This window comes from Sus scrofa, chromosome 3, assembly GCF_000003025.6.
Source record: "Sus scrofa isolate TJ Tabasco breed Duroc chromosome 3, Sscrofa11.1, whole genome shotgun sequence".
In the NCBI taxonomy this organism is placed as follows: Eukaryota; Metazoa; Chordata; class Mammalia; order Artiodactyla; family Suidae; genus Sus; species Sus scrofa.
Genome location: NC_010445.4, coordinates 41,009,682 through 41,033,053, shown reverse-complemented (window position 1 = coordinate 41,033,053; position 23,372 = coordinate 41,009,682). Strand labels below are relative to the sequence as shown.

The following is a 23,372-nucleotide window of genomic DNA, read 5'->3' as shown; positions in this document are numbered from 1 at the left end:
GAGTCTGCCCGGCACACTCGTGATTCGGGGGTCAGCCAGAAGCCTGGGCAGAGTGCATACACAGAACTTGGGGTCCCCTGCCCCCCCGTCTCGCTCTCCTTGTCAGAGTCTTCCTCTCACTCTCTGCTCTCTGGCTATTCTGGACTCTTCCTCTGGCTCCTTTAGCCAAAAAGGTGTCCAGATTTCTGCTGGAGCCTGAGCGGGCCACACCTCAGGGTGGGGCCACCCACAGGGAGGGAGGGAGGCAGGGGGCCATTGTCCCTCGAGTATCAATTTCTCTTTCCTCCATTCCCAGAGCCCTCAGGGAAGTGGCTCCTTACATTTGGTCCACAATTGTTCAGTTGTCTGCAGATGGGACTTTTTTCTTTCTTTTTTTTTTTTTTTTTGCTTTTTAGGGTCAAACCCGTGGCATATGGAGGTTCCCAGGCGAGGGGTCTAAACGGAGCTGTGGGTGCCAGCCTACACCACAGCCACAGCAATGCGGGATCCGAGCCGCACTTGTGACTACAGCACCGCTCACGCAACACCGGATCCTTAACCCACTGAGCAAGGCCAGGGCTCAAACCAGCCTCCTCCTGGATACTGGTTGGGTTCATTACCACTGAGCCACAAGGGGAACTCCCAAGACTTTTTTTTTTTAAGACGCTTTAACCTGGCAGCCTTCCTGAAATCTGTATTAATTAGCATTTGGCTCGACTGCACGTAATAGGAAGCCCAGTCTGTGGAGAAAAGTCATAGATGGGCAGCCTGCCATGCGCAGATCAGCAAACAGAAACTTCTGCAGGTGTGCAGGGCAAATAGCTTCCACCCAGGAAACCCTCGTTCACAAAAGTATCAGAGGGCGTGGGGGGCAGGGGGGAAGCTGCCAGGGACTCTGGCTCCAGGGGCACACACGAGGCTGCCGTGCAAAGTCAGGATGGGTACGGACGCTGGGGTGCTGCCCGCACAAGGACGCACGTTGTCCACCCGGTGGCCACAGAAGCAGGAAGTGTCCCCTTGGGAGGTGGCCCGGGCCCCGGGCCCTGAAGCCCCACCTGACCACTTCACACTGCCCTGAGCCCAGGGCTCACTCCTGGGAGTCACTGGCTGGCAGCCACTACCCAGAGCCCACTGACTCCGGCTTGGAGGGGAGGCCGGTCGAGACCCTGGCGGCCACAGCTGGGAGACCACACCCTGGCCTTGCCGTGTGACAGTGGCCTCTCTGTGGCACTGAGCCTCAGTTTCACCGCCTGAGAAATGGGAGAGTAAGAACCTAGGAGGAAGGCCTGGCTCCGGCACATGCCTGGTAGGTGAGGTCAGCCAGCCCGCGCTCCCCAGCCCGCACCCACACACAGGGATCGGCTCCCCACCTGCACATTCCTGTGGCCCGAGCCCTGCGGCTCCCAGAGGCCAGCCAGGCCCCCTCCATTTCCCGCAACAGACCCCGGAGGCTCCGGTCTCTGGCCCACTGCTTCCCAGCTGAGGAACCCAAGCCCAAGGAGGCTCAGAACTGGCCGGTGGCCCTGGAACACCAGTTGCCATGGGCAGGGCCCCCCAGATCCTGGGGGCCAGGCTCCTGAGGGCCTCATCCGTGTGGGGTGGAGTCAGCGGGAGGATGTGGAGAGGGAGCTCCGTCAGCACTTACAGCCAAGGGGCTCTGGCTCAGGGCGGGGACCAGGCGGAGGCTGGTACTGAGACCCACATGAGCAGGCTGGCGTGGGGAGGGCAGCCGCACCCTTGCCCCTCTCGGTTGCCTCCCCTGCGCTTGGGGAGTGGCAAGGACTACCTCCTTTGCTCTCAGAGGGCTGTGTCCTCAAGGTCAGCTCTACCCTGGCCCCAGCTGCTCCTGACACGCTGTGTGGTCCCAGGCCAGCCACATGGCATCTCTGTGACCATGGGGCAGACTCAGTGACCCTGCATATAAGCATCTAAACCTGTGATCTGTGCCTCTGCCTGCCCTCATCAGAGAGGTCTGAGGCTGGCAGGGAATGCGGTCTGACTTCTTTTTTTTTTTTTTTTTTGCTTTTTGAGGGCCGCACCCATGGCACCTGGAGGTTCCCAGGCTAGTGGTCTAATCAGAGCTGCAGCTGCCGGCTTACACCACAGCCACAGCAATGTGGGATCCCAGCTGTGTCTGTGACCTACACCACAGCTCATGGCAACACCAGATCCTTAACCCACCAAGCAAGGCCAGGGAGAACCCGCAACCTCATGGTTCCTAGTTGGATTTGTTTCTGCTGCGCCATGATGGGAACTCCTGGTTTTTTTCCATCCCTGTTGGCCAGACCCTGGGGACTGAAGTTGGGCTGGGTTGGGAGGGTCTGCATGTGGGGGTGACAGGTGGGGCAGGACAGAGCTTCAGCCAGTGTCCTGCAGCCACACACCTGCTGGCGGCTGTGAGCTCGTGGCTCTTGGGCTGGAGGCTGGAGCTGGCCACTTCTCTGTCACAGCCATAGCCACCTCTCCCTCTCATTCCACTCGGATGAGCCGGTGGCCCACCCAGCCCCCAGACCCCACTTGCTGGTGGGGCAGGGACAGGAGGGAAGGGCAGGCCAGCATCTGGGCAGGTGGATAATGAGTGGCAGATGACCAGGGGAAGCTAGTCTTCAAGGGCTCCTGTGGGACTGTCCCCAGGACCAGAAAGGGAAGCAGGGAAGGCTTGCAGAGGGAGACAGGGCTCTGCATGGCGACTGCTCCCTTGTCACACAAATGCACCTGTCCTTGAATCGCACTTGGGCCACTCTGGAAGCTGCAGCCCTAAGACACCTGGGGTGCCTCTGTGGGCCCAACCTGGCCTCCCCGGGGGGGAGGGGGTGTGAAGCTTGTGGATTCTGGGAACCAGAGTGGCCGGCAGAGGCCCTGAGGGAGTGTCTCTGCCTGTGGTGCTGGGGTCCCTGGTTTCATGGGGCTGGAGCGGGGGCTGAGGGCAGACAGCAGGGGGAGGCACAGCTCCAGCCTGGCCTCACCCACCCCAGGGGCAGGCGCCTCACTCTACTGCCCATTTGCCCATTTTCTGGTCTGGGGGCCAGGTGGCGGAGGGGAAGCCTCCGCTGGGGCTCGGGCTGCTTCCCAGGATACTCTGCACATGCGCATGCGCTGGCTCTTTGCCCTGCAGAAGCAGGTTGCTGAAGCGTAAACTGACACAGGCCTGGGTGGAGGTTTGGGGGGTCCCCCTCTGGGCCTCCCTGTAGGGAGAAGAGTGTGGAAGGTGGTTTGGTCTCCTGCAGGCCCCCACCTGTCACCTGGGGACAATCTTCTCCAGGAAGAAGCTCCCATCCAGCTCCCACTCACACGGGTCTACAAGGCCCCCCACCCCGGGGAGCGCTTGGGGGTCTCCCCAGATTGCCCACCCCCTGCCCTACCCAAGGGGCCGGCAGGTGGAAAGGGGTGTCATCTTGGCCCTGCCCAGGCCTCTGTCTTGGGAGGGATGTCAGCAGGAAACCAGGGGGCCTGCGAGCCCCTGGCCTTGTCCACGGGCGGGGGCCCTGAGTTTGCACGGAGCCCAGCACCTGGGACTGGGGTGGGAGGTGAGGACGGCCACGCTGTGGGTGAGGGGTCACTCAGCATGAGCCCCCAGCCCCGGGCTCCTCGGCTCCCCTGTTTCGAGTGGGGAAACCAAGGCCAGCCGGGGTCAGCCCAGCCTCCACGCATGGAACTCGCCTGCCCAGCCCGGCCGGCCCTGCCCAGCCCTGCCCAGCCCTGCGGGTGGAGAGCCTGGGCTCTCACAGCTGGGGGCGGGGCTGACTCAGACCCAAGAGCCCCGGGCAGAGGGGCCGTCCATTCCCAGAGGGGGTGGGGCAGGAGGGCTGGTTGGTCCTGTGAGCAGGGCCAGAGGCGCACAGACGCTGCCCTGGAGGCCCAGGAAGTTTCGACCTGGGAGCCCCCAGGGTCCTTGAGACCCCAGCAGCCCCACAAGGCCTGGCACTGGCCTGGCACTGGCAGTGTGGGGGGCGGGTGGAAGCTGCAGGGGCATCAGAGGGGCTGTTCTGCACAGACCATGGCCTTGCAGACGGCTCGGCCCCACCTGGGATCCCGGGGGACCCGCACTCCTAGAAGCCTCCTGCTCCTGCTTCTCAGCCTCGGTGAGTATGGAGGGGGCTGCCGCAAGATGCTGGAGAGCCAGAGAGCTGGGGGCAGAGAGGCCAGAGGGTGCAGGGCCTCAGGAGAGGCTCTGTCTGCACTGGGCATGTTCCCCTGACTGCGGGCAGTGCCCCCAGCCCCGACCCTGGCAGAAGCCCCTGAGTCTATGCAGGCACCTTGTGTCCTGCGCAGGCCGTCAGCCAGATCTCTGCCCCCAGGTGGGACTGTGTCCTGCATCCACACTGGGCTCCCGCTAGACCCCCACACTGGACCCCCATGCCCTACGGAGTTGAAGGCTGAGGCCAAACTGAGGGTGCCCGTGGGACAGGGTCTGCCTGCCCTGGCAGCAGTGTCCCAGGAGGAGGCCATGGGAGGCTCGTGCTCCCCGCCGGGGTCTTGTGGGCCGTGACCCCATGGAGGGAGGGGCTTGACCCTCTGCGTCCACAGCAGGAACTGTGCAGGGGGCTGGGAGGGGCCGGCCTCCTTCCTCCCCAGGGTGGGGGGTCTCATCGAGCCTGTGTCCCCTCCCCCGCAGGGTGGGTGCCACCTTCCAGGGCCCAGGCTGCAGACACGGGACAGGTAAGGCCCCTCTGGGGAATCAGGGGAGGGTGTTCTGGCCCTGGGTGGGGGTCCTCGAACCCCAGGCCCCTTGCGGTTCATTCCAGCCCAGCTCTGTTCTTAGGGCGTCCTGATCCCATGGCTGCAGCGCACCTCCGGGGATCTGTCCTGGCAGCCGCCTGAGCCGACGGCCATCCGTCCAAGGCCTCAGGGGGGCACAGAGAGTGAGTGCAGGGCCCAGCCCCATCGGGGTGGGGGGCTGGCATTGGGAGGGCTCACCTGCCCACACCTGTGGCCCTTTCTGGCCCCTCGGCTCATCCAATCATGACAACCCAGGAGAGCCACCGGAGTGCCTCATGGTGCTGTTGGGTAAATGAGGCCTTGCGCAGCGTGGATGTGGGAGGAAGAGGAGGATGATGGGAAAATCCCAGCCCCTGCCCCTTGCCTGCCCCTGCAGAGCGGGACTGCCCCCCGGGGCGGAAGGCCCAGGTGGTGGATGAACACCTCGTGTTCTACGAGGATTGGGAGCTGGAGGCCTGTGTGGATGGGGCCCTGCTGGCCGATCAGATGGACCAGGTGAACCTGATCCCCTTCACCTACGAGCAACTGCACGTCTTCAAGCTCAAACTGGATGAGGTAACTCAGAGCCCCCGCCTGCCCGCCGCAGCGAGGCCTCCCTAGCCGCCAGGAGAGGGGCGGCGACCCTCACAGCTGCTTCCCCCCCATCCCCCACCCCCGACAGCTCTACCCACAGGGCTATCCCACCTCCCTGGTCCAGCGCCTGAGGTACTTCTTCCTCTCGGTCACCCCCGAGGACATCTGCAAGTGGAATGTGACATCCCTGGAGACTGTGAAATCTCTGCTCAAAGTCAGCAAAGGGCGGGGGATGGATGCACAGGTAACTGGCTGTGGGGGCGGGCGGGGCAGGAACAAAGGTGTGAGCTGTGAGGGCCTCGGGGGCACGGGGGTGAGGCTGTGCGGGCCTGGGGGGTGTGGGGTGTGAGCTTGTGTGGGCCTGGGGGGCGCAGGGTGTGAGGCTGTGTGGGCCTGGGGGGCAGGGGGGTGAGGCTGTTCGGGCCTGGGGGCGCGGGGGGTGAGCTTGTGCGGGCCTGGGGGGCATGTCTCTGCCCCATGCCACTGAGCGGCCTCCTCCCGCAGGTGGCCGCCCTGATTGCCCGCTATGTAGGGGGAGGGGGCCAACTAGACGGCGCCACCTTGGACATCCTAGCCACTTTCTGCCCTACCTACCTGTGCTTCCTCAGCCCTGAGCAGCTGAGCTCTATACAGCTCAGCGTTGTTCGGTGAGTCCTGGGTGCTGCGGGGTGTGGTGGGTGTGCTGCGCTCTGCGCTCACTGTCCTGTCCTGTGCTGCCTCCCCAGGGTGACCAGGCCCCTGGACCTGGACACGTGCAGCCCCCTGCAGGTGGCTGTCCTCTATCCCAAGGCCCGTGCTGCCTTCCAGAACATGAGTGGGTCTGAATACTTGGCGAGGATCAAGCCCTACCTGGGTGAGCCCAGAACAACGTGGGGATGGGCACGATGCCTGCTGGCGGTGTGTCCGGGGGTCAAGGTGCCCTCTGTCCCTCCAAGTGTGTTTGGGCTGAGACCCTGCGAGCTCTCCGCAGCTCCAGCCTCTCCTCCAGCCCCAGGGTCAGGTGGTCAGTGGGCAAACCTGAGGCCCAGGAATTCCTCAGGAAATGGAAGTGAGGGTGAGCCTGGGGGCTGTTGCAAGGACTCACCCTTGGGGGTCCCTCTCCCTGTGGGTAGGTGGGGCCCCCACGGAGGACCTGCGGGCTCTTAGTCGGCAAAACATAAGCCTGGACATCGCCACATTCAAGAAGCTGCAGACGGAGGTCTTGCGGGTACGGCTGAGTGGGCGGGGCCGGGGGCGGGGTATCTAGGCGCGGAGTGAGGGCTAAGTGCCGCCAAAGCGCCCCCCCAAGTCTGGAGGAGCCAAGGCAGGGTCGGGGGTGGGGAGGGGCAGCATGGGGTGCTTTGGACACCGCAGCGGCCAGCAGCCTTCCGGGAAAAGGCAGCTGGACCCGGACCCCTGTCTGGGGCTCTGGCAGAAGCTGACCATCGCTGAGGTGCAGAAACTTCTGGGTCCACACCTGGCGGGCCTGAAGGCGGAGGAGGAGAACAGCCCTGTGCGCGACTGGATCTCCCGGCAGCCGCAGGACGACCTGGACCGGCTGGGGCTGGGGCTCCAGGGCGGCATCCCCAACGGCTACCTGGTCCTGGACATCAACATCCGAGGTGGGCTGGGCTGACGGCCCCGGGTGGGATCGGGGCAGAGCGGAGGGGAAGGTCTGAGCTGCCCCCTCTCTGTGCAGAGGCCCCCTGGGGAGGCTCCCGCCCCCTCAGACCAGGACTTGCACCTGTGCTCACGCTGACCCCAAGTCTGCTCCTGGCCTTGATCCTGAAATGAGCCCACGGCTGCACCCTGGGGACTGCACCCTACTGTGGAGACCCCGCCTGGTGGGAGCAGACCTGGTGGCCCCACCCGAGGACACCAGAGCTCAATAAAAGATCTGTTCCCACTGGAAGCAGCGCCCTGTGGTGTTTTGAAGACTGGGTGGCGGAGCCCTGACAGCCGGGACCCTGGCCGCCTGGCTCCCGGGGGTGCCACTCCTCTGCACGTAGGAAGGGACGGGACTCCAGGCAGGAGGGCCCTTGTCCCCTTCCTGATGCTGCATCCCTGTCCAGGTCTCCCCCAGGCCAGGTCAACATTTGGGGTGGCTTCCGGTGACACTGCCACCCCCAGGGGCTGGCAGGCGGGAGTCCTGACCCCAGCCAAGAGGGTCCTGGGTCCCTCCTCAGGCTCAGAGCAAAGGGACAGGCGGGACTCTCAGCTTGTCTTTTATTCAAAGAGTTCGGCAAAGTCAGTCCACAGATGCCCCACCCCAGCCCCAGGTTTTAGTTCTTCACCTCGAAGAAGCCAGAGGGCGAGGCCGGCGGTCCCCCCCACCCCGCCACTGGCTGAGGCAGTGGCCCCGGGCCCAGGGCTTCAGTCTGGCTCCTGTTCTTGGAGCTGGGTGTGGGCAGAGGCTGGCCCTGTAGGTCCTAGGATGTGGGACATGGCCAGGTCCCCTGGGCCTGGAGCTGGCATCTTGGCCTGGGCAGGCGTCCAGCTCCACCTGCCAGTGTCAGCTTTCCTGCTTGTGGTGCTGGGGCAGCGCTGTCCTTGGAGGCCATGTGAGCAGTCCCAGCTGGGCCACGGTGTGCCCCTATACAGCAGCCACAGGAGGCCTGAGGGCAGGGCCACAGCAAGTGGCAGGTGACCCGGGGGGGCAGGTGGGCTGCCTGTAGGTGGAACATGGAGGGAGCACCCTTCAGTCCTGCCGGGAGCCCCCAGGCTGGGCTCAGGGCACACACCAGCCCTGTGGGTGGGGAAGAGCAAGGAGGACTCCCAAGGATGGCTGCTCTTTTTGGCTCTGACCGGGCCCTCAAAGCTTCCCACCCCCTACTTTCTGCATCTCAGCAGGTCTTGGGGGAGGACAATTCTGTCCTTCTCTAACTCAACTGGCGATGCAGGGGAAGCCAGTGTCACCCAGATGTTGCCGAGAAGGCAGATGGAAAGAGTCCGACAACAGAGAATGGGACTGGGCGCAAGACAGAAGCCAGGATTGGTCAGGGGTCCCCAGAGGGCCTGGGGCACACAGGGCAGAGGGGGGACAGTCCCTGGGAGGAGGGGGAGGGCCAGCGTACCTGAGCTGGGGGCATGGCCCCCAGGCCGGTGGGAGGTAAGCCCTGGATGGGGAGTCCAGAGGGTGGTGCTGGGGGTCCCGGTGGTCGAGTGGGTGGGTCTGGTGGGGCCGGTGGGGTGCTTGTCCAGGCCCAGCTCGCCCAGGGCCGACTGGTTGAGGCTGCGGAGCCAGGAGCTAATGGTGGGGTGGCTGCGGGCCTTCTGCAGGTCCCCCACGTTCTGGCCCAGCAGTGTCGTCACGTTGCCCACGCTCAGGCTCTGCGAGGGGAGCGAGAGGGTCATGGGCGGAGGGGCCGGGTCAAGGCTTAGCCCGAGGGCAGGGGTAAGACCTGCAGAAGGAGCCTGGAGAAGCGGCCTGGGGCCTCGCGAGGCCCGCACGCCTCTGACTTTGGGCTCCCCGGTTGGGCCAGCCCCGCCCCACGCCCTGGCGGGCAGCCCCTGGGCCCACCTGCAGCACCCGGGGGTTCAGGTTGGTGAAGGTGTCGATGTCCATGGAGACGTTGGCCTGGGCCAAGTGCCGCAGCTCCTCCACCGGGGCGCCGCCTGGGGGCGGGGCAGCCATGAGGGAGGGCGGGGCCTCTGGGGGGCGGGGCTTAGGGGGCGTGCCCCATGCAGGGCGGGGGCTCACCGAGGTAGGGGCGCATGAAGCGGTAGTAGGCGGCCGTGGTCCTGGCGCTGCCGAAGGCCTCGCGGGCTTTGGCGTAGAGCACGTTCTTGCGGTTCTGAGGGCAGGAGGAGACATCCAGGGCCCCCGCCAGCCTGGGGAACGAGGAAGGATGATGGGCCGGCCGGAGCCTCTCCTCTGGACGCTGGGCCTGGCCGGCTGTCCCTGGACCACAGCTTCCCTCTTGCCCTCTCCTAGGCTGAATAGTGTCTCCCCCGAATTCGCGTCCCCCCAAACCTCACGATGTAACCTAATTTGGACATAGGATCTTTCCTATTGGGAGATGTGATCAAATTAAGATAGGGGCCATGCTGGAGTTCCCTTCCTGGCTCAGATGTTAACGAACCTGACTAGCATCCATGAGGACACGGGTTCGATCCCTGGCCTTGCTCAGTGGGTTCAGGATATGGCGTTGCTGTGTGAGCTGTGGTGTAGGTCACAGACATGGCTCAGCTCTCGTGTTGCTGTGGCTGCTGCAGCTCCGATTAGATCCCTCGCCTGGGGACCTCCATATGCCACAGGTGCAGCCCCAAAAAGACCAAAAAAAAAAAAAAAAAGGGAAATAAAGAGTGGAGTGGGCTCCGAGGGGTGGGGGTGGGTGGCTGGGGGGCTCACCGGAACTCTGAGGGCCTGATAGCCTGGATCTGCTGGGGGCTCATCCAGCAGAGGCGGGAGCCCCCAATAGCCACGAGCAGGGCGCCCGTGACGGTGCCATTGTGGTCCAGAAATTTCTGCAGCACGGCCTGCGAGCAGGGGTGAGGTCAGCAAGGCCAGGTCAGAGGGCCCCCTCGCCTGTCCCCCCTGCCCTCACCTCAGTCTGGTTCTCCAGGGCCCCATCTGGGGACAGCAGGGCCACGACCGTGTCCTTGGACGTGACGTGCCACTGGCCGATCTCCGCACAGGAGTAGAGGTAGGCCAGCGAGGGGATGAGCCGCAGCTGATCCTCAGGGAGGCCGCCGGGGTAGACCTGCAGTGCGGGACGGGGTGGGGGGGGGTCAGGCCACCCGCCGGACACCCTCCTGCTTCTCAGTGCTGGTCCCCAGCGCACCTGCATCAGTTTGGCCTTGACGACTTGCTGGCACTCGGCAGGCAGTGGCTGCTGCAGCAGGGGGTCCAGGTTGGTCCTGAGCACGCGGCTGTCCAGGCAGGACTCCAGCTGAGTGCAGTCATAGCGCACCAGGAAGAGGTCATCGTGCAGCACGGCCGCGGTGATGTCTCCACGGGTGCAGGGTCTCCCTGGAGCTGGGTAGGGTGTGGGCATTGAGGACCTGGCTGGCTGGCCTTGGCTTGAGCTGACCACTGTGGCTGCCTTCGGGCCCCACTTCCTAACCTTGACTCTCCCCAAGCTTGACCCCTAGCTGAAAACCTGGCCTAGACCAGACAAAGTCAACTCTGAGCCGACCTCAGCTCCCAGTCCCGCCCCACTGGACTCTGCCCACGCCCCCCCAGGCTGGACGCAGACCCTGGGCCAGGCTAAGGAGGCCCAGGCAGAGGGGTCTGTGTCTCTGGTGCCCCCCATGGGGTGACGAGCCAGATCGGGGGTGTCTGCAGGCCATGGCCACACTGACCTGTGTGTCGCTTGGGCCGTGAGGACACCAGTTTGGCCTTGGCCTCGAGGAAGCCGGTGACGAAGCGCTGGGCGTCACGCTGTCTGAGCTGCCCTGCCCGGTACGCGGCCACTATGCTGCCAAAGAAGTCCAGGCCCACGGCCTGGCAGGAGGGCCTGGAGAGTCCACACCCGGGGCGGGCCACCAGGGCCCCCGGGTCCCTCCTCCCTCCCCACAGACAGAAACTCTGTGATCGAGAGCGAGGGGCACGCCCCTTGGGCATCAGAGTGGACGTGCAGCTAACCCTCAGGCCCGGACAGGCTGGTGGCAGGTCGGCTGGCTCGCCCACCCACCCAGGGTGCCATCCTACCTCCTGAACCTGTACCCACAGGCTGGGGCTGATGTAGGTGGCCAGGGGTCCCAGAGCCTGCAGCCCCTCCAGGTCCCAGGAGCCAGGGGGCCTGGGGAGTGGAGGGGGCTATGTCGGGCCCTGAGCAGCCCCCAGACCCTTGACGGCGCCTGCCTTCCTGCATGCAGTTCCCTGGGCTGCCCGGCAGAGACTCTGATGCCAGGCCTCTGGGAGGGGGGATTGCAGGGCCCAGCACGGGTGGCAGCCCCCCAACCCACACCCCACAGGCTGTGGGGCCCCGGTGGGGTGGGAGCTGGGCCAGAGGTTGGAGGTCCTATGATGCGGGAGAGGCCTGGGCAGCGGTGACGGGCCCACCCACCCGAGCACACTCCTGCCGCTGGCCAGCAGCCTGTTGAGGGCGGCCTGCTGGGCGGCCGTCAGCCGGGAGCAGCGTCGCAGGTTGCGCAGCACTTGCGGGTCTGCGGCCGCGATGCTGGAGGCGTCCATGTCACACACCAGGGCCCCGAGGAGCAGCAGGTCGGAGGCGCTGAGCCTCGGGCGGGGCCCTCCCTGCAGGGCAGCAAGTCTGCATGGGCCTGGTCCCACTGCCCATCGCCTGACCTGTCCCCGCCCGGCTGGCCCGCGGCGCCTACCAGGCAGGCCAAGGCCCTGTGCTGCAGGGCAGCCCTCTGGTCCGGCAGGTTGGCCAGCAGCTCTGTGTCACCCTGGGCGGCACGACGGATGAAGGCCCGGCAGTCGGCTTCTGCCACCTGCGTCAGGCTGTGGGAAGGTTGGGGGCTGTGGGGTGCGGGAGCTGGGGGCGCCCTGCGTGATGGGGTCCCTGGGGAACGAACTCGGCCCGTGTGGCCAGGGCTGGGCAGGGAGGGCACTCACTCATAGAAGAGCAGCAGGTTGGGGGGGTGGAGCTCGAAGTCGCCCTGGAGGCCTTGCTGGGCAGCCAGGTTGGCCAGGCAGCTGAGCTGGGCAGGGCGGGCAGGGTGTCACTTCCTCACCCATCCAGGGGCCTGCCCAGCACCCTCCCCTCAGCGTGGGGCCCTCCCTCAGGCCCAAGCCCCTGCCCACCTGTCAGCCCCCACGTCCACCCTCCCTGCGGGCTCTCTGACACAGGACCGCACAGCTTCCTCGTCCTGCCTCGATGGGCACACAAGCAGCGGCTCTGAACCTGTCACCCCCAGCCTGAGAGCCCCCTCCCCTCCGGCATCAGTCCCTTGCCCACCGCAGCCCCCATAGCACTGCAGGGACTCACTAAAAGTCCAGCAGTCCCCTGGCCCCGGCTGGACGCCTGGTCCCCCCATGTGGCTTGCCCTGAGACCTTTTCAAATTCATTACTAATTTTTTTTTTCCTTTGGCCGCACCTGCGGCATGCAGAGGTCCTAGGCCCACGAATGGAACCCGTGTCACACGGTCAACCCAAGCTGTTGCAGTGACAACTCCAAGTCCTAAAGCTGCTGCACCACCAGAGAACTCCTGGAACTCATTGCTGATTTTACATGCGTTTTATAACCTGATGAGATGGTGGTTTTCCTTCCCTCTTTAAAACTCAGGGGCTTGTGACACTTGGGTGAGCTGGGGGTCCAGGTGGGCTCAGCTGGCCCTTCTTGGAGCCCAGGTAGGGGAGAGGCCAGCAGGCAGGAAGATCCCCAACCCCCGGATCCTGGAGGGCCGGTGCAGGTGCCAGATGGAGGCCAGGTAGGCAAACAAGAACAAGAGGCGGGGTCTGCGGGCCGCGGGTGGGGAGTCCTAGAAGCGGCCCGAGAGGGGCTGCGCTGGAAAGTCACCCGAGGGATGGAGAAGCTGACCACAGAGGCCAGCTTCCTGTCTGTCGGGACCTGAGAGGCACATCGTGGGCTGGCCCAAACATGGTGGTGCCGCTGTCCAGCACGGTCCCTGCTGCCCCCCCGCCCCCAGAGCCCTGCTCCACGGAGTCTGCCCTGCCCTCCCACCCAGGCACTCTGGGCAGCCGCGGCCACTGACCTGCCAGGCTCTGAGGAGGACCCGCTGTGTTGCCATCCGCCTGATTAGAGCGGCAAGCTGCTCCCGAGACAGCTGGCTGGCCGGCTGGCACCAGAAGCCTTGCAGGAAGGAGGTGTTGGCACTGGGCAGAAAGGAGGGGCAGAGAGAGTGGGGGGATGGGGGGCCCCCAGACTGCAGCATGCAGGGTGATGGCCAGACTCCTCAACACAGGGGTGTGGGCGCAAGGCTCGGGCCTCCAGCACATGCACACGCACGCGTGCACGTGTGTCTCCCCAAGGCGCACGGTTGGTGCCAGGCTCTGAGCACTGAGCGGAGCTTTCAAGTGGCCCCATCCAGGAGTTCCCATCATGGCTCAGTGGTAAGGAACCCAACTAGTATCCATGCGCATGCGGGTTTGATCCCTAGCCTTGCTCAGGGGTTTAAGGATCCAGTGTTGCCGTGAGCCATAGTGCAGCTTGCAGACACAGCTTGGATCCAGCGTTGCTGTGGCTGTGGTCTAGGCTGGCAGCTGCAGCTCCAGTTGGATCCCTAGCTGGGAACTTCCATATGCTGCAGGTATAAAAAGACAAAACAAAAACAAACAACAAACAAAACGGGAGTTCCCGTTGCGGCACAGCAGAAGTGAATCTGACTCGGAACTTTGAGGACACAGGTTCGATCCCTGGCCTCGCTCAGTGGGTTAAGGATCCAGCATTGCCGTGAGCTATGGTGTAGGTTGCAGGTGCGGCTCGGATGCTGTGTTGCTATGGCTGTGGTGTAGGCCGGCGGCTAGAGCTCCAATTTGATCCCTAGCCTGGGAACCTCCATGTGCTGCAGGTGTGGCCCTAAAAAGCAAAAAACAAACAAAAACAAAAAGCCTCGTTCAGACCCTGGGTCTGTGCTTCATCCAAGCCCGGGTTCCAGAGCTCAGGGCTCTGTGGTCCTGGTGATGGCTGAGGGTTTGGGGGACACCGGCTGGGTGAATGCAGCCAGGCCTTCTTCCTGACGTGAATTGAGTAAGATCTGTGCGTGGGGACAGGGTCGGGCCTTGTGAGACCCTAGCCTGGCCCAGCTGGTCCAACTTGGCCTCTGGCTCTGCCTGATCTGTCAACTGATGGATGCATCGATGGGTGGCAGATCAGTGACCTCCCGCCCCCCCCCCCAAGACCCCTGGACAGTCTCAGTTCGGGGCTCGAGAGGGAAGCCAGGCTTGGGGTGCAAAAAAGAAACCTGGGGCCTCGGGGCAGGAAGTGATTGTCTGCCAGGCTGAGGAGGGCGACCCCAGCCTCCGATGGCCTGGGGACCTCTTCCAGCCCTGTGGGTGTGACTCTGAGGCCATCTTGGGCCAGTGACCTGGGCAGGCCAACCAGGCCCTGCACGTCGGAGCCCTGCCCTGGCCACGCCAGGCCCCTCACCAGCAGGCCCTGGAGATACCCCTCCTTCTAACTCCCACCCAGGCTGGCCGGGGACTCCGCTGCAGGAAACTGGGTGGTGGGCTCAGAGTCTCGCTTACCTGGCCCATAGGTCGGCCCAGCTGGCATCCAGCCCTCCCTGAGAGGTGCCCTCAGCCTGGGGATGAGAGCAGTGGGCGGTGAGTGACACCAGGAGGGCGAGGCCCGGGCTCACCAGGGCACCTGGAACAGAGCAGGACATGAGCACGCGGGTGAGAGTGGCCAGCGTGTGTCTGCCCGGGGCTCCCTGCATCCTAGGAGCATGAGCCCCCTGATACGGAGGCCTTGGGGGCTCACAGTGCCGGCCAGCCGTGTGTGCCAGCCTGGGCCTGGGTGCTGCACCTCTGCCCAGGTGACTGTGTTAGCATGTGTCCACCTGCACACACAGCGCTGATGCTTCTGACGAGGTGTACACACGGGTGGTGGATTCATACGTATGGCAGGGTGTGCATGTGTGTGGTGGCGTGCACACGTGTGTGAGGCTAAGCAGGCAGGTGTAGCTGGTGGCATCTAAGTGTGTGCCTGGATTTTTTTTTTAATCTTTTTAGGGCTGCACCTGCGGCATATGGAGGTTCCGAATCGGAGCTGTAGCCGCCAGCCTACACCACAGCCACAGCAACGTGGGATCCGAGCCGCATCTGCGACCTACACCACAGCTCACAGCAATGCTGGATCCTTAACCTGCCGAGCAAGACCAGGGATTGAACCTGAGTCCTCATGGATACTAGTTGGGTTCATTGACCACTGAGCCATGATAGGAACTCCTTAAGTGTGTGTCTGGAAGCACATGCACACACATGTGACAGCCTGTACGTGTGCCTGCTGGTGTCCACGTGTATGTACCTGGCAGGTGGGCATGTGTGTGGACCCCACGCTCCACCCTGGGGCCTTGTCTTCACAGTCTGAGCCCCAAGACCCCCAAGCAGAGGGACAGGGGTCGGCCACCTCCTCCTCCTGCCCTTCGGTCCTCAGTGCCTTCTCGCAGTGCCCCCCGTGGCCCTACTCTGGCCACGCCAGGACCCCCAAGCCCAGTGCCCAATCCATGCCAGCCCCTCCCCTTCCCGGAGCTCTACTGGGGGACTCGGGCAGGGGCAGGACCTCTGAGAAGAGGCTCAGGAGGAAGGAGGGGCGGCCCTGTCACCGGGAAGCTGGCCATGGGGGCTGCCCCCCAAGAGGAGGAAGGAGAGTCAGCTCACCTGCTCTGGGGCCCATGGCTCGAGGTGTGCACGGTCGTCCTGGCAGGAAGGTACTGGGGTGGCAGGCAGGGGTCCAGGTCAGGCTGGAGTGGAGACAGGAGGCAGTGAGGCCAGGGCAGGGTACAGAGGGGAGGTCGCCATCCAGGGTCCCACAGAAGAGGTGCCACGCAGGGCAGGTGACCCCAAACCTTGGGCTGCAGCCCTGTCTTGTCACTTTTGGGGAGAGCACAACCCACAAGCCGTGTCTTTGGAACAAAGGGGGTGAGGGGGTGGGGGGTCCAGGCCAAATCCCGGGGCCTTTCTTATCACAGTTCGGGGCCCAGGGGACCCGCGGGCTGGGCTCCGGGTCTCCAGTGGACAGATCTCTTGACAGCTCTTGGTGGGGGGTGAGTGGTGGTCCCAGGAAGTCCCTGTGGCAGCTGAGGCGAGTGGCCTGGTGGTGCCCCCTGCCCTGGTGCAGCCCTGGCTCCACCCCTGCACCTGGCAGCCCAGGTATTGCCCATCCTCTCTCAGGGCCTCCGACGCCCAGTGGGACCTGGCCTGGGGAACCACCCGCATGCAGCCCCGGTCATGCTGGAGACCAGGAGAGTGAGTCCTGGGGTGGGGTTGCGTCAGGGAGCCTGGTCCACGCTGCTGGCTCCTGGGCCACACACTTGCCTGGGCTGCCAGCTTGGGGCACCTGTGGGCCTCTGGACTCTGCACAGCCCAGGAGGAAGGCAGGGAGGTTACTACCTCACGAACGGGGCAAGATGGTGGCTCAGAGGGCCTCAGGTACCTGCCCAGGGCTGCTCAGAGGCCAGAATCACAGCTGGGACCCTGTGCGTCCCGCCCCAGCCCCTGTCCCTCACCTGAGCACTAAGGATTCCGTCTGTCCTAGAGGGAGGCTGCTCCAAGCCCAGGCGGCGGACGCGGCAGATGCAGGCACCTTGTAGACCAGGTGTCAGGGGCTCCAGATACCGGCACTCCCAGCCTCCCTGGCATCAGCTCCTGCAACTGAGCCTTGGGGTGCAGGGGTGGTGCAGGCTGGGGGCACTGGGGTCTCTGCTCATCTCCATGCCTTGCTCAGCACCCTGCCCTGCCGGCCACCCACTCCCGCAGCAACACCCGCCAGGCAGGTGCATAGGGGAGGGGCCGGGGCTATGCCAGGTGACGCTGCCTTGTCAGCCCCTGGGGGCCCCAGGCGCAGCGGGCACCTGCTCCCAGGCCCAGGGGAGCTGGAGGCTTAGCTCACTGTTGGCAGCTGCCCAGGGCACACGTCTCCCCACTGGGGGGCCTGGCTCGGCGGCGTCCCTGCCCGAGGGTCGTGTGTGGGCTTGCACACATGCACACCTGTGCTTGACTGTGTGCTGGCATCTGTGTGTGAGCACACCTGTCCATATGTGTGCACCCAGGAGCACATGCATCTACATGCATGTGTGGTACACACGGGGCATGTCTGTCCCTGGCAGGGACCTTAGGCACATGCGGACCCCCCCTGTGGCACTTGGATTGGGTGACATGCGTGGCATGTTTCTGTGCTGTGGATGCAGAGCCGGCCATGCACGCCACACATGTGTGCACTGTGGGTGGGGAGGGTGTGCAGGCACCTCTATGGGGGAGGGCTGTGCCTGCCACACATGCCCTGGTGTCCAGCCCCCTGGGGCCCAGGATGGGGCTGGCTCCACGGGGCAGGTCTCCAAGGCAGAGCAGCAGGTGCGGCTGCAGGAGGGCTGGGATCCAGGTACCCACGGACGCTGCTTCCCCAGCTGGGTGCATTAGGGGCTGGGTGCCCCAGGCTGGCCTTTGGCCCCAGCTTTCACCACACCTGCGCCTGCTTGGTGGGGCCGGGAGGGTTCTGGGGTCTCGAGCCCCTATGGCAACAGGTTCAGCCACTGAATGACTGGCATCCCCATCTGGGCCACATGTGCCCGTTAAGCCAGCCCCACGGACAAGCAAAGGTGCTGACCCTGGGCTTGGGGAACCAGCAGCTGGAATGAGCAGCTGAGGATGGCTCCCCGGCCCCCGGACAGGCCCCACAGGAGTCCAGGCGCACCATCTAGAGCTGGAGGTCTCCCAGGTCCCTGAAAACTGTCCCGTGAGTCCCCATCTAGCTGGCCCAGAATGGGCCTCCAAGGGCCCCTTGGCCACCAGAAGAACCAGCGCAGCTGGGGACACAGGTCCAACAGCTCCATCTGGCAGGGCACGTGGCAGTGCAGTGACCCCCAGAGTCCAGAGGGGACAGGCTCACCCTGGGCCCCAGCCCTAACCCCCTGAGGCTGACCTGTCAGCTCTCGGGCCCTTGCCTAGGGCCAGGCTTTGGCTGAGGGCTTGCTGGGGCTCTAGATACCAAGGGGTCTGTGGGGAGGGGCTGTCACTTGGTGGTGAGGTCCCCACCAACTCCAGGGCCCTAACCCTACCATCTGGGGGAGATTCCCCACAGACTGGCGAGTGCAGAAGGCTGGATGCCGGCTGCCCTACCTGGTCTCTGCCCCCGCGGCAGCCCCAGGCCCAGGTTGGAGAAACGATGCAGGCAGCAGACCAAGTGCCAGGCATGCCAAGCCCCGTGCCCAGTTCTCCCACGCAGTGCGCCCGGAACCCAGCCTCTGCCAGCGGTGAGCAAACAGTGCCCACTGTACAGCATGCTGTTGAGTCTCCACGTGTTTGTGTTTTTTGCAGTTTTTTTTCTGGTGGTTGATTTCCAGTCATATAGCGTTGTGGTCCGAAAAGATGCCTGATATGATTTCAATTTTCTTAAAGTTACCGAGGTTGGATTTGTAGCCCAGGATGTGATCAATCTGAGCGAATGTTCCGTGTGCACTTAAGAAGAATGTGGATGCTGCCGCTTTGGGATGGAATGTCCTGTAAATATCTATGAAGTCCATCTGCTTTAATGCTTCATTCAGGAGTGCCCACTTTACAGAGAAGGAGGCTGCAGCCTGTGGTGGCGGAGCGGCTTGCCCCAGGCCGCACTGGGTGAGCAGGAGTGGGATTGGGCCCTGCAGCTGGTTTGGGCGCCTGGGCACCCTCCAGGGCAGGTGGGCCCGGTGGACCCCGTGTCTGGCTGTGAGGCCTTAGCCCAGGGCCAGCCGTGGGGGAGGCAGCTTTCTGGCAGGGAGCAAGGTGAGGGTCTGGCCCCTGGGGAGCTCAGGGGGAGCAGCCGGGCTGGGGGGCAACATCCACGAAGCATCCCCAGGGCAGCTCCTGGGCGTGGGCCTCTGCCTGCCCTGCCATCCTGCCTTCCCCCACTCCATGGCTGCCTGTCTGCCTGTCCAGTCCACCCATTTTTCTGTCTGTCTTGTCGCCTGCTCGGCAGGGTTCTGTGGCCAGTCACGCCTGCCCTCAGCTCTCCTCCATGGCCCTCCCCAGCCCGCAGTTCCCACCCTGCAGACCCGCAGTCAGGGTGCGGGTGTCGGGGTCAGCAGTGACCCCGTGTGGCCGCAGCAGGCATGGCAGCAGCTGAGCACCGCCCTGGAGGTGTCGGGTGGGGGTGTGAGGAGGGGTCGTGGGGAGAGGCAGAAAGCCTGCTGGAGGTGGGCTCCTGGCCCTGAGTCCTTTGGGGGCCATCCTTCACCCTCTGCACAGACACTTGCTGAGCAGCGTCTGTGGGCCAGGCCTGTGCTGAGGGTGAGGGGCTCGGTGGAGAGGCAGGCGGGCAGGGCCCACTTGGCGGCTGATGCTCTGAATGGATTGAGGAGACAGCATGGCACGTGGGCAAGGGCGTGGAATGAGGAGAGTTGGTGGTAAATGAGGGGTTTTGGGTGAGGGGTGTTGCGTGGCAGGGAGTGAGATGTGGGCAGAGGGTGGAGGCCATGGGGAAAGGCAGGGCAGTTGTCAGCGAGGAGGTGGGACTGGGGGGGGTGACAGGAAGGGGATGCTACCCCCTGCACCCCAGCCCCAAGAGAAGGGGTCATGGGGGGCGCGTCACAACAGCCTCCTGTCTGGGCTGCCGCCCCTGGTCCCCTCTGGTGCTCCTGCTACAGATAAGGAGGCGCTGGGAGCAGAGGCTGGGACCTGGTCTCTGCAGATGCGCTGCAGGCAGGCAGGCAGTCGCCTCTGGCTCCATCCTGGCTGAGATCTTGCTGGGATTCCAAGTGGGAGCCCAGGAGCCCCACAACATCCCAACGCCTGAGAGAAGGGGCCTGGCCCAGCTGGGCACAGGACAGGGTGTGTGACCTCCAGCTGGCTGAAGGCCCAGGCACCAGCCCACCAGCTCTCTCCCATGTTCTGAGACGCTGGGGGGCCCTGAGGTTGGCACCATGGGGGCAGCAGCTTTATGAGAGGCCTGGTGAGACCAGGTACATGCTCTGCTCTTGGTGGCTGGGCACAGGGGTCCTCCAGGGGTGCAGCCGACAGAGCTTCTGTCCCCCGGTCAGACCCCTCCTGGGTGTTCACTGCATGGGGCGGCAGTGGGGGGTGGGGGTGGGGTCCCCACAGCCAGGACCACAACCGTCCATCCTGGCTCATGTTGGGGGCTTTGGGCAAAGGTCAGCCCAGTGCAGGATGGAGGTGGCGGTCTGGGGCTCCCTGAAGCCTCCACATCAGGCACATTCACGGTCACTTGCAGGGTCAGTCACTGAGCGTTTATTCCCAGTCCTTGGAGCCCAGCTCTGGCCGGGGCCGTGCGAGAATGTTTTGTGGGATGGCGGAGGTGGGGGCTGGCTACTCTTGCTCCTGGGGTGAGGTTTGATGACCCGCAGCTTCCTGGGAACTTCCAGGCAGGCAGCGGAGGCAGTGGCGACAACTAGGGGCCCAGAAGACCCCCCCAGGGGCAGCACTGGTGTCAGGTCTGGAGAGATGGCCTGGGAGGTGGGGGCCAAGGGCGGGGCCACACCCACCTGCGTGAGACACTCAGGATGCGAGTGCAGGGAGCAGCATCTGGCAGAAGCAAAGGCACAAGGTAGGACCAGCCTGGCAGGGAGGCTCGAGGTCTGCAGGTGGAGACCTGGCCAGGCTGGGGTGAGGGCACAGAGGGTCCAAGCAGAGCAGTGGGCAGCAGGGGTATGGGGCAGCACTGGGGTATGGGCTGGGGGCCCAAGAGGAGCCCACCTTGAGGCTGGCCCAGGTCCTGGCACACCTCTTCTAGGGTGGCCCCAATCAAGTCTACACATTGGCCCCTTGGAATGAGGTTCTAGACCCTGGGAGGCGCTCTGAGGCTGGTTGGGTGGGTTGCTGGGAGAAAGGCCCACGGGGGACCCACAGCCTAAGAGCTCCATCCTCTGGAATCGTGGCTGCTGGGCTCCTGCTGCCGGCCCCTCTCCAGGCCTGGCCACTGCAGGGGTAGGTCCAGGGCTCTCACCTACAGCCCCCCCCACCCCACCTGCCTCAGGGGCCCGGCCTGCCACCCCCACCCATCATGCCACTCTCAGTTGTCCGGCTCCAGCGTCCACTCCGACAGCCACTGCAGGCACGAGGCCCGCTGTGCCTCTGTCTCAGGGGGCTTGGCAGGAGGCAGTGGGGGTTGGCCTGGCCCAGGCAGGGGTGCGGAGGGGCTGCAGGGTCCGGCGCCCCCTTCTGTGGGGCCAGGGTCTGGGGCAGTCCGCAGGACCTGGATGAGCGTGTCCAGGGGCTGCAACAGGGTGTGGGGGCTCCAGCAGGCATCAAGGGCAGGCACGAAGGGGTCGGGCGTGCAGGCTTCCACGCGCTCCGTGCACGTGGGGACGCGCAGGTAGAAGGCGTGGAGCATCATGCGGAAGGGCTGGTCCTCCCGGCCGGAGGCCTGGCCGTAGGTCAGGTCTCCCACGATGGGGTGGCCGAGGGCGCTGCAGTGCACGCGCAGCTGGTGTGTCCGGCCTTTGGGGAGGAGACGGGGCCAGTCAGGGGGGAGCGGGGCCTATGCCCACCACCACAGTCCCCCGTCAAGGCCTTGGCGCCTCATGGAGCTCCTGGGGACAGCAGACCTCCCAGATTCATGACCAAAGATGGCAGAGCTCAGAATGGAAGTGGCTTCTACGGGGGCCCCGAGCGAGGGCAGCGCCAGGGCTGTGCTCGACCTGCTGGAGAACCCGGGCCCGAGAGACCCTGCGTGGGGCAAGAGCCTGCAGGGTGCAAGGCTGACTGTGGGGGAGGAGTCACCTGGCCAGATGCTGGGCGACACCAGCCAGGTTCTTTTCCTGTACGAGGGGGATGCTTCAGTGCTCTGCGTGAGAAGATGCCCGGGGCAAGAACTATCAGCAGGGCAAGGAGCCGGACAGCTGCCTGGCCCCTGCCCTGGACGCACCTGTGAGAGGCTGCAGCAGTACTTTGGAGACAGGATCACCTCCGTACAGCCCGTGTTCCAGGACTACCAGCTCTGTGAGGCTTGGTTTGGGGTTCTCACAGCCTAGGGGGAGCAAGGCAAGCTCCGAATCGGTTGGGCCAGCTCCGAGGGCGAGTCCACCCCAGCCCAGGCCACCCGCCTGGGTTGCCCCAGCCCATGCAAGGTCCCTGTGTCCCTGGCCCCCGTCCCCGGCCCCTCTGCACCTTGTGTGCCCTCAATGCACATGGTGTGGGTCCGGCCTTCTGTGCTGTTCTTGCCGATGGCATAGCTGATGGTCACCCGGCTCTCCTGGATGTGCCCCCGCACCTGCCAGGCAGGAAGTCACATGTTGCTAAAGGGGCCACCCGCCACTGCTGGGGAGCCCGGCTGACAGTCAGAGCCTGTGACAGCGGACGGAGAGTTGGAGTCCTCTGCCCCAGCGGCCAGCTGAGCCTTACCAGCGCCAGATAAGCCTTGGTGACCCGCCGGTCCTTGAAGCACCTGTAGGCACTGCCTGCGGCCGCCTTGTTCAGGGCCACACAGAGCGCCCCACTGGTGGAGAAGTCCAGCTGGTGGCAGAACCTGGCGTAGGGCAGAGGGTCAGCGGTGGCTGGGCTGGGGGTTGCTTCCTCCCCACAGAGGCTGCTGTGGGTACCTGTGCCCCATTCCTGCACACCTGAACCCGTAGCAGGTGTCAGGGTCAGCCAGCTCTGGGAAGCGGTGCCGCAGCTGCTTCTGGAGGGTCAGCGTCTCCCTCCAAGCCTTGCTGTCGATGCGCACGTCCCAGTGCTTGTTCACCACCAGGAAGTCATGGCTCCTGTATACAACGCACAGGTTCTCCACGCTGCCTGGCTCCATGGTGGTGCCTGCAACACGGAAGTGCGTGGAGTGGGGTTCCTGGGTGCCCACGTCAGAGTTCTGCTCACCTGGCATGGACACCCTGGCTCCCCGGGGTCCTGGGTCTGAAACTGTGGAAGCTATCTGTCAGGCAAGCTCGTAGACCTACTGGGCGCCTGCACCCTCACCCCTGAGTCAAGTAGCAGAGTATCTACCAGCTTGGGGGGGGGGTGGGGGCGGGGGGTGTGCCTGGCCAGTTGCTCTGGGCTCGCCTGGGGCCGTCCTGCCCAAGGACCTGGGCCTGGGGAGAAGCAATCTTGCTTTCCACCCTGCCTCCTGGAGCCCTTCCCAGAGAGGCTCCGGCCGCGCGACAGGGGCCTTTTTCCGAGTGAGGCTGGGTTCAGGGCAGAGAATAGTGCCTCCATTGCCCACGTAGACACCCCCTGCTCTGCCTCCGCTCCGTGGAACCCCAGCCTCCCGCGTCCGATGGGCACAGGCCGAGGGGTGCTTGTCGGACTTCGGCTGTGAGCCCCTCGCGCCCCGGCCCACTCCAGAACCGACCTGCAGCTCGGCTGCGCCGTCCAGGACCCCGATGCCTCCGACCGGCCCTGGCTCCTGCCCTCGAGTCTCCACGCCTTGTGGCCTAGGGGCACCGGAACTGCCGTGGCGACCGCAGAGCTAAACCTCTCAGGGCTGGGCCTGCGCGCCCCCGTCCCCGCCCACGCATAGATTGGCGGCCCTGCTGACCAATGGAGAGCGCCTAGGATCCACCGCTCCAGTCTCAGCGCACAGACTCTGGCCCGCCCAGCCTGCCCGAG

At 64.8% G+C, this 23,372-nt stretch overlaps 4 protein-coding genes and 1 long non-coding RNA gene across 8 annotated transcripts; 1 reads left to right on the top strand and 4 right to left on the bottom strand.

The window, feature by feature from the left end:
• LOC100524016 (mesothelin) lies at nt 3,752-7,162 on the top strand. Its single transcript, XM_003124695.4, has 10 exons — nt 3,752-4,061; nt 4,595-4,638; nt 4,742-4,841; nt 5,075-5,253; nt 5,360-5,515; nt 5,776-5,918; nt 5,997-6,124; nt 6,384-6,478; nt 6,686-6,872; nt 6,950-7,162. The coding sequence occupies exons 1-10, from the start codon at nt 3,977-3,979 to the stop codon at nt 7,042-7,044; spliced, it is 1,212 nt and encodes a 403-aa protein (XP_003124743.2). The 5' UTR covers nt 3,752-3,976; the 3' UTR covers nt 7,045-7,162.
• LOC100519473 (mesothelin-like protein) lies at nt 7,288-11,389 on the bottom strand. Its single transcript, XM_021088383.1, has 9 exons — nt 11,262-11,389; nt 10,555-10,994; nt 10,035-10,228; nt 9,798-9,953; nt 9,602-9,729; nt 8,951-9,081; nt 8,771-8,865; nt 8,325-8,580; nt 7,288-7,919 (listed from the first exon to the last, which is right to left on the bottom strand). The coding sequence occupies exons 1-9, from the start codon at nt 11,387-11,389 to the stop codon at nt 7,624-7,626; spliced, it is 1,824 nt and encodes a 607-aa protein (XP_020944042.1). The 3' UTR covers nt 7,288-7,623.
• Nucleotides 11,758-13,255, bottom strand: LOC110259953 (mesothelin-like protein). Its single transcript, XM_021086881.1, has 2 exons — nt 12,878-13,255; nt 11,758-11,862 (listed from the first exon to the last, which is right to left on the bottom strand). Exons 1-2 carry the CDS (start codon nt 13,055-13,057, stop codon nt 11,773-11,775), a joined length of 270 nt encoding a protein of 89 aa, XP_020942540.1. The 5' UTR covers nt 13,058-13,255; the 3' UTR covers nt 11,758-11,772.
• Nucleotides 14,370-16,738, bottom strand: LOC110259954. The gene is made up of 3 exons (XR_002342461.1): nt 16,352-16,738; nt 15,504-15,586; nt 14,370-14,490 (listed from the first exon to the last, which is right to left on the bottom strand). It is a non-coding gene; the product is annotated as an uncharacterized LOC110259954 (long non-coding RNA).
• On the bottom strand, nt 20,041-23,332 carry RPUSD1 (RNA pseudouridylate synthase domain containing 1). Of its 4 annotated transcripts, none has more exons than XM_005662237.3 (7): nt 23,116-23,312; nt 22,373-22,583; nt 22,176-22,299; nt 21,942-22,044; nt 21,700-21,801; nt 21,028-21,272; nt 20,041-20,357 (listed from the first exon to the last, which is right to left on the bottom strand). In XM_005662237.3, exons 2-7 carry the CDS (start codon nt 22,573-22,575, stop codon nt 20,331-20,333), a joined length of 804 nt encoding a protein of 267 aa, XP_005662294.1. In that variant the 5' UTR covers nt 22,576-22,583; nt 23,116-23,312; the 3' UTR covers nt 20,041-20,330. The 4 variants fall into 4 exon arrangements, with proteins under 4 accessions (XP_005662294.1, XP_005662295.1, XP_005662293.1 ...); XM_005662238.3 differs by having other exon boundaries at nt 22,394-22,583; nt 23,116-23,299; XM_005662236.3 differs by having other exon boundaries at nt 20,041-21,272; nt 23,116-23,332.